The sequence below is a fragment of the Phacochoerus africanus genome, chromosome 1, assembly GCF_016906955.1.
Source record: "Phacochoerus africanus isolate WHEZ1 chromosome 1, ROS_Pafr_v1, whole genome shotgun sequence".
Classification (NCBI taxonomy): domain Eukaryota; kingdom Metazoa; phylum Chordata; class Mammalia; order Artiodactyla; family Suidae; genus Phacochoerus; species Phacochoerus africanus.
Genome location: NC_062544.1, coordinates 134628367 through 134647078, shown reverse-complemented (window position 1 = coordinate 134647078; position 18712 = coordinate 134628367). Strand labels below are relative to the sequence as shown.

The 18712-nt window shown below is 39.2% G+C and overlaps 1 protein-coding gene across 1 annotated transcript in view; it reads right to left on the bottom strand.

Moving 5' to 3' along the window:
* PPP4R2 (protein phosphatase 4 regulatory subunit 2) overlaps positions 1–18039 on the bottom strand; it is a 51927-nt gene extending 33888 nt beyond the window's left edge. The window contains exons 1-2 of the mRNA XM_047779242.1: positions 17769–18039; positions 16685–16766 (exon numbers count right to left, since the gene is read on the bottom strand). Of these exons, the coding sequence (XP_047635198.1) occupies positions 16685–16766; positions 17769–17802 (116 nt within the window). The 5' untranslated portion in view covers positions 17803–18039. The remainder of the gene's footprint in view (positions 1–16684; positions 16767–17768) is intronic.
* Between the last annotated feature and the right edge of the window lie 673 nt (positions 18040–18712).

Below are 18712 nucleotides of genomic sequence, written 5' to 3'. Positions count from 1 at the left end.
TCACAATTAAGCATTTCAGCAATTCAGAGAGGTTGGTAAGAATACCAAATTTCTCACAATAGAATAGGGGTTAGTACTAATTTTACCTAGGTCCTTAAAAGTCAAGGTAATTTCCTGCTCATATGTAAGTCAGAGCTATAACCTCACCACAATTTTAAGCCCATTTTAATACATGTTACCTGTATAACAAAAATTGAGGATACTGTATACACATATGCTGGTGACAGCATATACCAATGAGTTGTTTTCCCACTTTCCTTTCCTAGAAAAGAATATGAAGATGGACCTGCAGTAGTCAGCTGGTTCCCTGCCTATACCATCTGCTCCCCTGCTAAAAGTGAATTAATCCTGAAGTAGGCCAACATAAAATAGGAAGAGCCCAAAATAGAAAGAGTCCAGGGAAAGGAATTTATTGGAGCTATTCCTTTGTCAGGAGCTTATAAAAACAAACAAACAAACAAACAAAAAAACCAAAAAAACTCCAGCAACTTCTACTGCTAATGCCGTGAAGTATCCCATCCTCACATCCTTGGCTTGGTGGTATAACTCAACCTTTGATTCCAAGCACTACTTCAATATTCTTCCAGTAAATCTTTTTCTCTTCTTGTTTTCTTCTGGGCTTATGTGAACCAAAATCAGTTTGTGATGCTTGAAAGCAAAAAAGTTTTAAATTAATTTCATGCTTTCAGGAAGCTAAAAATTCCTTTGGGATTAAATCTTTAATGCTCTAGGTTTAAGCAGAAATCTGAGCTGTGGAAAAAAGTCTCTTCTGGATTTTCAAATTACAACTTAAAAGTTTAGTTCTTATATTTTATTATTTAAAATGCTGTGACAGTAGTACATTAATTCAAGTCTGAGTGGCCTTCCCAAATGAGCCATCTGAGAATTCGATCTAGCAGAATACCCACGGTATTCAGAGAACTGGGTTTTTAAGTTTCTCCACATATAACTCCCCAGATTGTCAAAGATCCAGAATGTCTTATACACACTAATAATCTCTTTATGACATATTATTTTATGGCTACTTTCTTCCTAATTTGAACTTCAACACTGACTATGGTTGGGTGAATTTTATCTTTTTCCAATATAAATATCCTAGGCCTTCAAAATATATAAATGCTCCTGCATCAGGCCAAAAGTCTGATTTTCCTACGTTAAAAATTAGATCTGATTTGTAAGTATATTTATGAATCTGAAAGACTAAAGTTTGTACATTTCAACCAATCATATGTATAAAATTTTTCTTTTCAGTATGAGCTTTTCACCTTTTAAAAAGTATAAAAAAGATAATTAGGTCCCACTGTGGTGCAGTGGGTTACAGATCCGGCATTGCCACAACTGTAGCATAGGTCACAATTGCAGCTCAGGTTCAATCCCTGGCCCAGGAACTTCCATATGCCTTGGGTTACGGCTAAAACAAACAAAAAAAAGATAACTGCTTAAAGTCAGTGAAATTACAAATTTAGAAAAATTAAACCACAAATGGCGAAACTTTGTAATTCAGAAAAAAAAGCATTCAAACTGAATACAAAAAAGCCAAGTTGATCCAGTTTTATTTGTAAAGGGCTACTGGATTTCTTTTTTCAAGTATACCTGAAAAATCTGAATTTAATTCCTCAAAACACAAAGGTTTGCTCAAGTATACGTTAGTTTTTTCTGATGACTTCTTTAAAGGCTACTTACTAAATTGTTTTTTTTTATTTTACTGAGATCATGTAAATATTAAGCACATTTGGGGACAAAGAAATTGGAGTGACTGTCACTTCTGAAAATCTGATGGGTGAAAATTGGTATCTCATTTTAATTTGGCCTCTTTATTTTACACCAGCATCATTCCATTTGTTTACTGCTGTTCGTAGTTTTCTATCTTCTCTCATTTATTAAACTATGACTCGTTTCCTTTTCAGGTTTTTGCAAAATATGCCTAGAAATAAACCCACACACTTATGGTCAGCAGAATGGACAATGGAGCAAAAACAGTCTCTTTAAGTAGTAGTGCTGGGCAAAAGGACAGTTATATGTTAAAAAAAAAAAAAATGAAATCTGAACCTTCTCTAACACCATACACAAACTCAAAGTGGATTAAAGACCTAAATGCAAGGCCAGATACTATAAAAACTTTTAAAGGAAAATATAAGCAGAACACTCTTGGACAAATCACAGCAGTATCTTTCGGATTCACCCCCTAAAGTAATGAAAATAAAAATAAAAATAAACAAATAAGACCTAATTAAACCTAAAAGCTTTTGCACAGCAAAGGAAAACCATAAAGAAAACAAAAAAATACATCCCACAAAATGGGAGAAAATCTTTTCAAAAGTGATCAACAAGGGATTAATCTCCAAAATATACAAACAGCTCATGCAGCTCTATATGAAAAAGAAAAAACCAAACAACCCAATCAAAAAATGGGCAGAAGACACAAACAGATATTTCTCCAAAGAAGAGAGACGGTCAAAAAGCACATGAAAAGATGCTCAACATCACTGATTATTATTAGAGAAATGCACATCAAAACTACAGTGAGGTACCACTGCATACCGGCCAGAAGGGCCATCATTAATAAGTCTACAAAAAACAAATGCTGGAGAGGGTGTGGAGAAAAGGGAAACCTCCTACACTGTAAGTAGGAATGTAAATTGGCACAACTACTATGGAAAACAGTAAAGAGGCTCCTCAGAAAACTAAATATGGAATTACCACATAATCTAGCAATCCCACTCTTTTACTCAGATAAAACTACAATTCAAAAAGAGAATGCACCCCTGTGTTCATAGCAGCACTATTCACAATAGCTGAGACATGAAAACCTAGAAGTCCACTGAGAGATGAATGGATTAAGAAGATGTGGTGTATATACACGATGGAAGACTACTCAGCCATAAAAAAGAACAAAATAATGCCATTTGCAGCAACATGGATGCAACTAAAGATTATCATACTAGGTGAAGTCAGTCAGAAAGAAAGAGACAAATACCACATGTTATCACCTGTATGTGGAATCTAAAATATGACACAAATGAACCTATCTATAGAACAGAAACAGAATCACAAACATAAGAGAACAGACTTGTGGTGGCCAAGGGGGAGAAGGGAGGAAGAGGATGGACTGGGAGTTTGGAGTTACTAGATGCAAACTATTACATTTAGAATGGATAATCCAGGAGGTCCTACTGTAGAGCAAAGGGAACTATATCCAGTCTCTTGGGATAGAACATGATGGAAGACAACATGAGAAAAAGAATGCATATACGTGTAAGACTTGGTCAGTTTGCTATACAACAGAAATCGGCACAACACTAAATCAACTACACTTCAATCAGAAAAAATGTACAGAAAAAATAAAAAAGGTATCACTTACATGTGCAATTTTTGTTTTGTTTTTGTTTTGTTTTGTTTTTGCTTTTTGGGGCCACACCCATGGCACATGGAGGTTCCCAGGCTTGGGCTCAAATTGGAGCTACAGCTGCCGGCCTATGCAACAGCCACAGCAACATCAGATTTGGACTGCATCTGCAACCTACACCAAAGCTCACAGCAACACCAGGTCCTTAATCCACTGAGCAAGGCCAGGGATCAAACCCCGCAACCTCATGGTTCCTAGTCGGATTGTTTCATCTGCACCACAAAGAGAACTCCGGAATCTAATTTTTGAAAGGACACAAATGAACTTATTTACCAAAGAGATTTACAGATTTCCAAAACAAATTTATGGTAACCAAAGGGGAAACATGGAGTCAGAGGGGAAGGATAAATTAGGAGTCTGGTATTATTAACATATATACTCTACTACTATATATAAAATAGATAACCAACAAGGACCTACTGTATAAGCACAGGAACTCTACTCAATATTCTGTAATAATATAGGAAAAGAATCTGGAAAACAATGGATAAATGTATATGTATAAATGAACCACTCTACTAAAACTAACAATATTTAAATCAACTATACTCCAATAAAATTTTTAAAAATTCAAAAATTAAAAGTAAAAACTATGCCAGTTCCAGCTGTGGTTCAGCAGGTTATGAACCAGACTTGTATCCATGAGGATGAGGGATCGACCTCTGGTCTTGCTCAATGGGTTAAGGATCTGGTGTTGCTGTGAGCTATGGTGTAAATGACAGACGCAACCTCAGATCCTGAGTTGTTGTGGTTGTGGTGTAGGCCAGCAGCTGCAGCTCTGATTTGACCCCTAGCCTGGGAACTTCTATGTGCAGCAGATGCAGCCCTAAAAAAAAAAAAAAAAAAAGCCAAATAAATTAAAAAAAATTATATTAAAAGCATTATATGATATTCTCCGTATTTAAGATACTTTCAGAAAGACTGAAAGTATCTAAAATAAGTATTTAATATATATCAACTGTTAGTATAGTCACTTAATATTTTGGAATTTTTTCAAGTGGCAACATCCTGGATGTGGCATTAACTTCGCCATATACTAGAGGCAACTAATAAGACAGCAAAACCAAATGCTATGGACAATATTTACAAAAGTGGATGACACAGTAACAAGGTTTTATCCCTCAGCCTCTAATATGATAAAGGTTAGGACAAAATTAGAGAGGAACTAATATCTATACAGCAGGAAAAGAAAAACAAGCTGTCTTACAACAGCCTATGAACAGGAAAAGCCACAGTTGACCAAAAGTCCTCAATGGCAGAAAAAAAGAAAACCAGGCCACATTCGACTCACATTCAAGATTACTCCTAGCAGAAACACTTTTGTGCACAAAAGCCCTAGAAAAGGTGGACAAGCCTCCAGTTCAAGAACCACTTTGAGACAGAAATAGCCATAATCTCAAAAGTTACCCAGGAGTCCTCATGGACAATAGCTGACAATTTTCAAAAATATTAAATTCACTTTAGTACAAATAATTCTGAATAGAAGTATTTTGTTAACAGAAAAGCCACCTCACCCTCCTTCCCACCAATAATACACAATAGTGCAAAAATTATAAATATACTCACAAGACCTCTTACATCTCTCAAATATCAAATCCTTCTGTAGCATACATTTAGTGGAGGTTTCACCACCTCTAAATACTATCAACTACCTCCCAATATTGCAAAGGTAAGATTTTTGGGTGACTGAGAATAACAAATCCAAGAAGCATATATTACAGAGGCTTACACTTTCCAGCTGAAATTCATACATCAGTTACACCACCTACATGCTTCAAATTTATACCTCTGCAAAATTATAATTACTGAAAGTTTTCAGTCTTTGAAATCACCAGAAAATGGTCAAAATCAAAAATGTGAGTGTACATCAAGTCACCTACTTGTTGACCCTTTCACTAAATAGCCCCTACTATAGTTTTTCTTAAATCACCTACCACCAAAACCAGCCTCCTCCCATACTTGCCACAATCCCCTCCCTGGCCCAGAAAACTATCTGTGGTGTCAGTACCTACAAGGTCATATTATAGAACAGCACAAGGAAAGGAGAGCTGGACAGGTACATGGGGTCTGGCTTAGATAAGCAGCTTTAAAGCCTCGGAAATTACAAAAACAACAGTCATAATAAATTCCTACCAAATGCATAGCTTCAAATTCTGAGTAGTTCTGAAGGATTCTAGAAAGATAGAGTAAAGATGTGAGAAGACAACAAGTAACAAGTGGTATGAAGTACAGGTAACGAGAGAATCTGAGCCAGAATGCCCGGCTTTAAATCCCAATTCTGTCATTCATCAGTTGCACAATCTTAAAATTATTTAAGTTGTGCAAGTCTCAGTATCCTTATTTTTAAAAAGGGGCAACACCTACTCCAGAGAATAGTAGTAAAGATCAGATTAGATTATCAAAACATTTGATAGTGTCTGGTACAAAATAAATGTTCATTAAAAGTCTTTTAGGAAGAAAAGGAACAATAACCCAAAACAAAGTTTTTATATGAAAGTCCTAGTACCATAAAGATTTTAAAATCAAAGACTCTAAGTAGATAAAAGTACTGAAAAACACCACATAAAACAAAAAATAACATTAGAATGAGACTTAAAGTACTGAAGAGGTCCCACCCACTGCAGCGAGGCCAGACAAACCATAAGGCCAGACAAACCATAAGTACAAGAACAGGTACTGCATGTCTGAGAGAATCTAAGTCAGACCTAGCTTTAGGAAAGAAAGAAAACATAATAGCTGAAGCAAACTTTTGGCAAGCCAAATGAACAGCTTGCTCAGCTTGATGAGATTAGGGAACTTTTGGATCTTGAGAGAGATCACTATTACTAGTCGGTATGTTTTCAAACTTAGGGCTTCATTTCAGTAAGCTGCAAAAACTTTTAGGTATCAAAACTGGTATTAAATAAATGTTACTTTGACTACTAATTTTTATTTCTTACATCACAGTGTATAAACAAAAGAATATAAGATCTGTTGAATGCCTGCTATTTCACAAAAAATTCTAAGACCTAAGCATCGTTATTCACATTTTCAGCTGAGGAACAGAAGAAAAGATAGCTTAGGTGACTAAACTTGTTCCACCATGATCATTCAAATAGGTTATAATGAATGAAACTAGAATTTTAACCATGAGTGCCTGATAACCTAGGGTCAAGGACAGGGATAACAGAGATAAGTCGACACATACAGATCCAAGGGTGTCTTCACTCTAGAGTAAATCCTCTCATAATGCTTTCTCTCCCCCCTCTACAAAGTTAAACTGGTAGATGATAACAAAAAAGCCGTAATTGAACTACCACATATACGGCACATTTTTTTAAAAGCAATGGGTTACTATTACTATTATTCTATACTTTTACTAAATTGTGACTTAAATTAGCTATTATATGCTTTACAATGGTGTATGTTCTCAGTAACATTCAATCTATTTTGGTAGGAATGGAGTTTGGGGTTATTACAGAAGTGCCTACTATACAAGGTAGATTCCACACGAGTAGTACAAAACCCAGGCAGACTGATATACAGAAAGGATTGCTATGGGTGAAACCAGACAGAACAAGGATGAACAACTGAACACATTTGGGGGCCTAGCAAAAATGAAAATGTGAAAAACATTCTCAAATTCATTAGGTATTTTAAAGTATAATGCCTTTGTAGCTATATATATTAAATAAAACAGCCATTATACTCAACTGTCCATACTGTTTTAATCATTTAATTTTTTGCTAGTGATACTAAAAATTGATTTAGGTAGACAGACACAAACACACACACTCGTCACTCACCTACTTACCCCAATAATAAACTCCCATATCCAAAACCTACAGTCCACAAAACAGAGGCAAATAAATCACTGTAAATTCTGGACCATAAATTCCTTATCTTCTTACTAACAAGAAATTCTGAAGCAACATGAAGTTGGTGACAGGCTTCCAGTAATATTCCACAATAAGCATCACAAACCCTCATTCACTGGAAGGTACAAAAAGCATCTCTAGATGAAGGTAAAAACCACACATGTACAAATAGGTAACGTGAAGACAGGCATTCTGGGAAGCCCCTTTGTGGTTCTCATGAGTCAGTGGTAACACTGATTGTTCTCCCTCATCTAAGTATAGACAAATGATTTTCAATATTTTCACTGTCACCAAACACATTCCCAACAGTTAACATCTTCACCATCAGTAGACATTTAAGAACCACTGTGACTGTGCCCCACCTTTAATCACTGTTAATCACAATACCACTGGGGCAACTACTATCACAAACATAGACTCCTATAGGCTTCTGACCTGGAAGGAAACTTGGAAATCATCTTTTACAAGCTCCTCACTTAGTATCTGAGGGAAGTGTGGCCCACAGTAATTTAAGTGACTTAACGGAGACTAAAATAGTAGCAGGGGGTGAGGGGAGTGTCACCATGTGCTAATCACCACGTTATACACTCATAAACTCAGTGAATCTCTACAACATCCTTAAGATATATTTATTACTCGTATTTTACAAGGAAGTTAAGGCACAGAGAAGTCAGCCCTGGCAACAGAGTAATCAAGTGGTGGAGCTGGGATTTCAAATCCAGGTCTGTCTTGTGCTCTCCTAACTCTCAAACCAGAGCTCCTTCCACAGGATGCAGTACCCCGGACTTGCTGCATGCTCAACAGAGAGAACATTCTAACTTCTATTATCTCCCAAATTTTACTGTCTACAGCTACATATTCTCATTTATTCCTCACCATAGCCAAGGCAAATATATGGTGTAAACCCCATTTTTCAACTGAGGATACAAACTCACAAATGATCTGCCCTAATTTGCACCGATAAGCTGCCAAGTTAAATTCAAAATCAAGCCACGCTCCTTCTAAAAATGACATTACCACATGCTAACTCTCATGAAATTAGGGGACTAACCAACTACTAGTAAAAATCTGGACTGAACACGGAAAATACGAACCCACCTGCACACCAAAAAGACTGAAGATGCGGTTAATTCTAGTAAGAAAACGATTTTGGCATGCCTAGCTTCTAGCACATCATTAAGTAGATTTTGTGCAGCATACATAACACATCAGGTTAACAGCAATATGTGATGAAACAAATGAAAACAACTATAATTTTCTTCATGGTCTTTTTTTTTTTTTCCTTTTTAGGGCCCCATGTGCAGCATATGGAAGTTTCCAGGCTAGGGGTCAAATGAGAGCTGCAACTGCCAGCCTACACCACAGCTCAGCAATGCCAGATCCTTAACCCACTGGGCAAAGCCAGGGATTGAACCACATCCTCATGCATACTAGTTGGGTTCATTACTATTAAGCCACAGTGGGAACTCCCTCATGGTCCTATCTTAATCATCAAAGTTAAAAAGTAAGCTGACCTAAAAAAGAGCATTAAGTAAGTAATTATACAGATGTTCTACGAACGTGGGAAAAATCAGTAAGAAAGTATGTGACAGTAATATGTCTAAAACTGACATTTTAGAAATAATGTTCAGGGAGCTCCCGCTGTTGGTGCAGTGGGTTAAGAATCCGCTGGGGCCACTGCAAATATGCGGGTTCAATCCCTGGCCCAGTGCAGTGGATAAAAGGATCCAGCATTGCTACAGTTGTGGTGAAGGGTGCAGTATGGCTCAGATTCAATCCCTGGCCTGGAAACTTCCATATGACACAGGAGTAGCCATTAAAAAAATAAAAACTAAAATTAAAGTTTTATTTAAAAAAAGAAATAATGTTGAAGTGTTCAATAAAAATTATGTTAATCAAAACAAAAATTCCCAAGAAGCCCACAGAAGATGGATCTCATGGACTTATGGCAATTTTACTTACAATAATGCAGATTTGTTGTTCACTACCATGACTAAGTAACTTAACTTTTATTTTCTTACTGCTGTGTCAAAATTGCTGAACATAAAGAGCTTGAAACTGTTGGGGGTGGTGGATGCAAACTCAATGTAAGCATTATCAACATAAAAACAACTACAATTTTCTGATCATTTACTCTGTTTACTAAGCAGTGTCCTAAGTTTTCTATGTACTACATACTCATACTATGAGGTACTACTACTATCTTAATAAGGACTGGCTTAAAAAGTTCTCCTAAAAAGTGTAATTTTGAGAGGATGGCAGAGGTGCTACAATTTTTCATCTATCCAAAACCCTATATATCAGACATAACTAGACAGCAAATACCAAAACCAATAAACAAAAACATTTGCAACAAAACTAGCTGACAAGATTGTCTCAGAAACCCCCAAAAAATAAGTGGATGAGGAAAAACTGATGGTCAAATAATCTGTACATTATGAGAATCTCTACAAGAGAAAACAGACAAGCTGTAGTGAATCTGAAAGGCCTACAAATAAGAGAACCACAAAGAGCCAGTAGTTCCCAAGAAATAATGGCAGATCAATCTGAGAATAGCACCTAAAACTAAGAAAAGTTTTGCCCACACTAGTAAGGAGTGAACAGAAAGGACGTCCAGTTAATGCTGAGAGAAGCAGCCCTGCTCCCATGAGCTCCTGAAAGTGACCCACCAGAGCTCCCAAGCAAAGAGCTGACAGACAAAAGAAAGGGACAATAGAGATGAAGGAAAGATAAGGTCCAAATAAAAATAGGAAAACAGAGTCCAGAAATTTTGAAAGCAAGCTCCACATTCTTAACACTTCACAAAAACAATGAGTGAGCTCTGTGAAGTTATGGAATAGCTACTATGAACCATGCCTCTTCCTCAACATTCAGGAAAACTGGTATCACATAAAAATGAACCAACAGAAAAATATCAAGGACAAATCAAATATGAAATCGTTGTAAGAGGAGCTCCTGTTGTGGCACAGCGGAAACAATCCCGACTAGGAACCATGAGGTTGCAGGTTCGATCCCTGGCCTCACTCAGTGGGTTAAAGATCCGGCATTGCTGCAAGCTGTGGTGTAGGCTGCAGACACAACTCAGTGCTGGCTGTGGTGTAGGCCAGCAGCTGTAGCTCGGATTTGACCCCTACCCTGGGAACCTCCATATGCCGCAGCTGTGGCCCTAAAAAAAAAAGCAAAAAGCCAAAAAAAAAATCATTTTAAGAAAAAAAGGAAAGTAAGGACCAGAATAACATCCCTCAGGATAGCAAGGAGAAGCTGGAAAGACTTGTTCAAAAACAGATCAAAATCTTACACTATTTCAAAATGAGCTAAAGACACAGAAAAATGACAGAAGTCAAAATCAGAGAAACTCAGAAAAATGAAGCAACAGAATACAACAATTAGAAGAGGAAAAAAAATTACTTCATGAGATTAAGACTAAACTAGAAACCATACAAGAGCAAATGATCACAAACGATAATGCAGTAAGAGCCCTTCAAAGGAGGAAATTTTTAAAAGCCAGTAAGAAAACCCCATTTTAAAATGGACAAAGATGTGAAGAAACAATTCACTAAAGAAGATATACAAAGAACAAATAAATACATGAAAAGATGCTCAACATCATGAGTCATTAGGCAAATACAAATTAAAACCACAATGCACCTATTAGAACACCTAAAGTGAGAAAGACTAACCATACTAAGTGTTGGAAAGGATGTGGAGAAACTGATCTCCACTCCCATTAATAATGGTGGAAAAGCAAACTAGTACAATCACACTAGAAAACAATTTGGCAATTTCTTAGGTTAAACATACACTTATCACATGATCCAACCACTCCCCTTGGGTTCTTAACCAAGAAAAAAGAATGCATAGAAAGACATACACACAAAAGTTCATAGCAGGTTTTTTTTGTTTGTTTCTGTTTTTAACAAAGAAAAAGCTAGGGAGTTCCCATCATGGCTCAGTGGTTAACGAATCCGACTAGGAACCATGAGGTTTCGGGTTCGATCCCTGCCCTTGCTCAGTGGGTTAAGGATCCGGCATTGCTGTGAGCTGTGGTGTAGGTTGCAGACAGGGCTCGGATCCTGCGTTGCTGTGGCTCTGGTGTAGGCCAGGGGCTACAGCTCCGATTAGAACCCTAGCCTGGGAACCTCCATATGCTGAGGGAGCAGCCCAAGAAACAGCAAAAAGACCAAAAAAAAAAAAAAAAGGCAAAGAAAAAGCTAGAAATAACCCAAATGTCTATCAACAGGTGAACAAATCAGAAATTGTAGGGTATCTGCAAGTTACAGTGTGGCTCAGAGGGTTAAGGATCCAGTGTTGCCTCAGCTGTGGTACAGGATGCAACTGCAGCTCAGTTCCTGGCCAGGAACTTCTACTTCTCGGGTGCACACCCCCCCTCACCTCCAAAAAAGTAGGATATTCATGCAATGAATGCTAAGAAGTAAAAGGAATGAACTGTTGACTTCTAAACAACATGGATCAATCTCAAATTATGTTGAGTAAAAAAAGGCAAAGAATATACTGCATGATTCCATTTATACAGAACTCTAGAACATGCTAAATAATCTACAATGACAAAAGGCAGATCTTTCGTTGCCTGAGGGGAGGAGAGCACACAAAAGGAAGATTACAAAGGGAAAGAGGACATTTCTCAGAGTAATGGATATACTGTCAATCTGGAGTGTGGTGATTTTTTTCACTGAGTGTAGATGTCAAAATTTACCAAACCATATATTTTCCATAAATGAAGTTAACTGTTTTCCATCAATGAAGTTTTAAAAAACAGCATTATTGGGAGTTCCCGTCGTGGTATAGAGGAGATGAATCTGACTAGGAACCATGAGGTTGCGGGTTCAATCCCTGGCCTCGTTTAGTGGGTTAAGGGACCCAGCGTTGCCGCGGCTGTGGCGTCAGCCCGCAGTTGTAGCTCCGATTCAACCCCTAGCCTGGGAACCTCCATATGCCGCAGGTGTGGCCCTAAAAAAATGCAAAACAAAAACAAAAACAAAAAAACAAACAAAAAAAAAACAGCATTATTGAGTAAAGTTCTCTCCTAAAAACAAGAATGAGGGGAAAAACTCCGGGACAAAATAAAAAAATACTGAAGTTACGCAAAGATAATTCAACAGAGAAATACAAGAAATCCCTGAAAAAGAAAGCCAAAGGAAATAATTCAAGAATCATTTTCCTGAGTTTTTCTTTTAAATGTGAAAATACATGTTCAAAGAGCATATCACATACTTGAGTATACCGACCCAAAAAGCCCAACACGAAAACACAGTCTAGAAAAACTACTGCACCTTAAAGAAAACATCCTTTGGGAATCGAGGCAAGGTGAATAGGTGATTTATAGGTAAAGGAAATCAGATTATCAGATTTTTTTTGACAGTAACTCTAAATTGGGGGGAAACACTGGAATTAACACATTTAAGCTACTCAAGGACAAAATACGTAAACCAAAGATTTTATTTACAGCCAAACTGACCTTTAAGAATAAAGGGCATAGACAAACTGTTAGCAACATACAAGAACTCACTCAAGACATATTGTTCTCCTGCGCCCTGCCTAAATAATCTACTAAAGAATGAGCTTCAGGAGTTCCCATCATGACTCAGCAGAAACGAATCTGACTAGTATCCATGAGGTCACAGGTTCAATCCCTGGCCTCAATTTGGGGATTGGGGATTTGGGATTGGGGATGTGGCGTGGCCATGAGCTGTGGTGTAAGTCATAGATGTGACTGGGATCCCACGCTGCTGTGGCTGTGGTTCAGGTCAGTGGCTACAGCTCTGACTGGACTCCTAGCCTAGGAACCTCCATGTGCCCTAAATAGACCCTCCCCCCAAAAAAATGAGCTTCAGACAGCCAAACTGACTAGGGACACTGATATACAGACTGGTAGAAAGCAATGGATACTTAACCACTGTAAAATTAGGACTAAGTGACAGTTAAAAGGGAAAATTATGTTTAACAGCTTTATGCTCAGATAATGTAGATAACAAGTAGTTTTCCTATACAGGAGCTAGAAATTGGGAGACCATATGTAAAAATTTTATGTTCTTAGTAATTATATTAATGGTATTGGTATGATTTTTAGACTTTGTTAGATATAGTCAATAATTATGGGATACCCTAATTCTACCAACCCGTGTCCCTAAGAACCATGATTACTGGTTTGGAAGAAATTAAAGTATGATTCATGAAGTAGTTTATCTAGTTCTGTCTCTTGAAGAGGCTAGAAACAATGACAAACTCAGTAAAAGCTTCTCTAGCACCCAAGCTGTAGTCTTTAAACACCATTTCCCACTTAAAGAAGACAGGGCTTCTTGAGAAACGGCTGATTACAGATCTGGGACAGGAATGAGCTTAGAACATATTCTCATAACAGAAAAGTAAGGGTGCTATCAAAAACCATTAGGGTCAAGTCAAAATGACTCTGGAAAACAAGTAGAAGAGGCTCCCACTGGCCAAATATGGGATAATTTGGCCATCAAATAGAGTAACTGCAATTAAAACCCATTTGTTTAAATTCATGACTGAAACCTACCACATGTGTATCTGCTTATTCAGTACTTTATACTTGGCATTTACTGTTACCTTCAGAAAAGTGTTGCTCAAGGAAATGTCCCATTTTCAGGAGAAAGTAAACTTACCAACACAAAAATAATTTTTTGAAGTAGCCAAAAGCAACTCATTTGGGGATTGCTTCAAGGAATCTTCTCTTCATACCATTCAATAACCCATGTCTTGGCATCTCCCAATTTCCCATATTAGATGTTTACAGGTAATTTTTAATAGACTAGAAAGAAAACTGTTCCAATGCTCTGTAATTTTTCCTACAACAACCTCCTCAGTAAGAACCTAAACTTCTAGAATATCTCTGAAGCTAAAAACAGCTAAAAATCAATTTTTTTTAAATGAAAGATAAATAGCCTAGGCTGTCACTAATTTTTGTCCATAAACAAAGGTTTACATACCTCTTGTTGTGCTTCTTGCTATAAAGTATCAATGAAAACAAAGAGAACTACAGAATTTTTTTTTCTTGTCTTTTGTCTTTTTTTTTTAGGGCTGCACATACGCATATGGAGGATCCCAGGCTAGGGGTCTAATCAGAGCTGTAGCCGCCGGCCTACACCACAGCCACAGGAATGCCAGATCAGAGCCACGTATGTGACCTACACTGCAGCTCATGGCAACGCTGGATCCTTAACCCACTGAGCCAGGCCAGGGATCGAACCCACAACCTCATGGTTCCTGGTTGGATTCGTTTCCGCTGCGCCACAACAGGAAGTCCCAAATTTTTTTTTTTTTTTCCTTTTTAGGGCCACACGTGGCATATGGAGGTTCCCATGCTAGAGGTTGAATCCGAGCTACAGGTGCTGACCTACCCCACAGCCACAGCAACAAGGGATCCAAGCCAAGTCGGCAACCTACACCACAGCTCACAGCAACGCCGGATCCTTAATGCACTGAGTAAGGCCAGGGACTGAACTGGTATCCTCATGGATCCTAGTCGGGTTCATTAACTGCTGAGCCACGAAGGGAACTCCCAGAATTCTTAATATTAAGGGACCCATCCAACCTAACATTAAAAAGATCTGAACTGCTATTCTTTAGGTCTTCACTCTCATGTTTATAATGTTACAAGTTAGACCAAACTCAGTTTACCCGTAAATGATGACAGAAACTACAAATTAATGTATCAAAAATTAAGGTATGCCCATATTGATTTTTAAAAAATCAACAAAGGGTAAATAAAAGCTAAATGTAAAAACCATTTCAATCATAAATTTTAAAATATTTTTCAAACTCCATGAAGAAACTAACACCACCAATCATTTTTATACAAAATACTTTAGTAAATGTAAAAAAAACCCCTAAGGATTGGAGGGTGAGGGTGGACAACAGACAGGGTTGAGACAACTGATGACCTCTTAAGTCCTCTATCAGGAAAAATAATTGTCCAGAAAAATCAGGTTAAATTTCCCCAGGCACTTAGTGATCCAGTCAGACGGATATTTAAAAGCTTTCTTATAGAAACTTTCAACTACTTATGCATTTACGGTCAATGCATTTTATCAAAATGGGAAGGCAGTTTGTATAGACCTAGAGGTTTTAAGTATTTAACTCCAAATAATCTTGTCTGTCAAAACTCTGAAAGTAAAATGCTATTCCTCTTGATATTGTAGACAGGTAAAAGTCTGGACCACTAGCAACCAATACAAATACAAATCAGTCATTCTGCATCAATTTTTTTAAATCAAGGTATCTGAGCTACTGTACTTTTGAGGCAAAAATTAGCCTTTTTTTTCCCGTAAAGGGTTCCATTTTTAAAAGTACTAGATAAAAAATTTAAGATTGAACATATCATGTCACATTCTTAAGATGACTAGTAATTTTAATAAGCACTAAAGAGTTTCAGCTTGCCTGCCTGACCATTAAAATAGTTTGTTTGTTTTTTTCTTTCTAAAATCAGGCTAGTTATCAGAAGGCTAAGTTGCAAATGTAAGCAATCTTGTGAGAAACGAACATTTGGTAATAAAGCCAAAGCAAGTATACATCACTTGCGGAAGCTAATACTCTTCTATTAGATCTCAAAAAAAAAAAAAATTAAAACTAGGCATTTATAGAGGAGCCAAAAAGAGCCCCCCTTTTAATACTACATCCAAAGAAACCTTTCCCCTTCCAGCTCCCTATCCCTTACACAAAGATTACAAGTAAATCACCAAATCTGCACTTCTCTCTACAAATAAACGTAGACTCAGTGTGAAAACTCCTGGCAAACAAACTACACACACAACAATGAACTAAAATGTTCTTTTGGAAACAGTTCTAAACTTCATCATATAAGTTTCAGATTCACAACATTTGGAAACAAGCCTAATAAAATGCTGAGCATATGTTAACAAGCTAGCTATCCTAGAAGGTTTACAGGATAGTCAAAACTGTAGCATCTGGAATATGTCAGATAATCACCCTAAGAGCTCAAGAGAATAAACAGAAGTGAAACTTCAAGCACCCACATATATAAACACAACAACAAAAGGTTGAATACTGGACAATATGAGAAAATACCACCAAAAGAATCTGAAACAGAATCAAAGCCACAAAATTCTGGAAATAAGCCTGTTTGTTATGGCCAAAAGTGGTCATAATGGAATATGCAGTCTTCCTTTCTCTAGCTCTTCGAGAATAATAAATACTACATGTGCAAACACACAAAGAAAATTTTAACAAATTCTTAAAATTCATTATAGAGCACTATGAAGTAAATAAAGCATATACACTTAATACATGCTTTAAATTACTGGGGCTTGTACAGTTTAGACAGATGAATTATTCAACGCTTCTGAAATAGACTTTAGTCCCTTGTCTAAGCAATTCTGAAGGATACATTGAACTATAACAACGACTACGTGTTTTCACTCACATTGTTTCTCCAGTCTTGGCTACATGACAAAGAAACTGATCCAGGACCGGACAAACTTCCTTTTTCCCCCTCTTCTCAAAATCTAGATAAGGAAAGAAAGAAAAGTTATTAGTATTTCTCAAAGTGCACCAACCAGTTCCAATGTCCTCTAAAAACAAACTTTCCTCCCAGTCCTTCCTCATATTAAGCATCAATTTAAAAATTTTTAAAAATCAGCCTCTCAACCAAATATCCACCTCTTGACTCTCCTAGCTCGACTTCAAATGTACCTCTTCACAGGTAACAAGACTCGTCCTAAAGGGGGCACTCAATTTCTCCACAAACCATCCTTAATGCAATGCTTCTCAAAGTGTGGTCCAAGGGAACAACACCAAGACCAGATCCTTCTGAGATTGATTAAATACAAACCCCAGATCCCGATGCCCACAAATTGTTTTTAGGGTACGTTCATAAATCTACATTTTAAGAAACACCAACTACCTTTTGTAGCTATCTCCCAAAAACGCCTATTTCTCAAAACGCTGAAATCACGCTATCCTAAGTTTGAGAACCACTGTTCCCAAGCCTGTTGCATGGAAGGCCAGCCTGCCAATTCAGAGCGGGGAAGGCAACCACCTTAAAATTAGGGCGCGTGAAGAAATGACTTCAGAGGCCCCGAAAAAGGCTTTCCGAGACACTTGAAAGTTGCTTTGCCGCCCCTCTACCCACCCCCCGAAACCTTTTACTTTCTCTCTCCCACGAAGTCCGGCGTGCGGGGGCCTGATGGAGAACGAAGCTCGCCTGGGAGGGGGCTGAGGGCCCACGACCCAGGCTCGGGGAGTACGAGAGGGGCCGGGGCCCCAGCGAAAGCTTCCCGGCTCCCCTCCCCCAGCCCAGACGCCGGCGGCCGACACAAAGCCCAGAGCGGGGCGGGAGGGAGCTGCCCACGGGGCTCCCCGCCCCTGGGGAGGTGGGAGGGGGAGGGGAGCTGGTGAAGGGCGCCCTCCTCCCAGCCCGGCCCAGGCCCGCGGAGCCCCCCGCCGCAAAAGGAAAAGGAGAGGGCCTCGAAGACTGAGAGGAAGGGAGAGGGGGCAGCAACCCCCACCTTTCAGCGCCTCCTGCAACCTCTCGACGTCCATGGCTTCCCGGAGTCCCTCGCAGCCTCCGCCTCCTTCCGCGGGTCTCCCGGGGACCGGAAGGCCTCCCCCCACCCCCCCGACGCCCTCCCCCTCCCTCGCACACACTCCGGCACGCAGGCGACCGGGGGGGGCACCGAAGGGAGCCGGGGGAAGCGAGCAAGAGAGCGAGACCGAGAGAGCGAGCACCTCCCCGAGCCGCTACCACCAGCCCTCCAACATGGCGCCCGGCACGTCACCGCGCGCACGCTCCCAGCTGCCGTCCTCGCGCCCGCGGCGCGCCCGGACCCGGAGCCCGAGAGCGCGTGCGCGGCGGAGGCGTGCAGACCCAGCCAGCCCGCAGTCCTGGTCCGCGGCGGCCTTTCTGCTTCTTCCCTAACCCGGCGCTTGAGGTGCAGGAGCTGAGCTGGAGGTGGAGAGGGTGGGGGCAGACCTCCGGGATATGATCCCCTGTCATTTGCTCTTTGTGTGACCTTGAGCAGTTTACTGAGCCTGAGTCCCACTTCCCCATCTGTACACTGAGGGCGCTAGTATGGACCACCGTATACAGTATAGCGGTCAGAGTACGCACAAAAAACAGTCATTGCTAATAATCGTGACAAAAATACCTCCCTGCTTGAATCCAGAACTCCTCACTGATCCACCCTTGAAGAGAAGCAGTGCACACAGCAAAGGGATTAGAAGCTTAGGCAACGGAATCCCTGGATTTAAAACCCAACTGCTATTTACTATTTACCATTTACTGTGTGACCTAGTTAGTTAAACTCAAGTAGCCTCAGTTTCCTTATCCACAAAATGGGAGTTAAGAAAACAGTCCTGTGGATTGAGTGAAATGACGACACTGGAGCATGGAGCGCGATGCCTAGAACTCATAATGCGGCTCTGCTAATGCGGCTGATGTTATTATTATCAT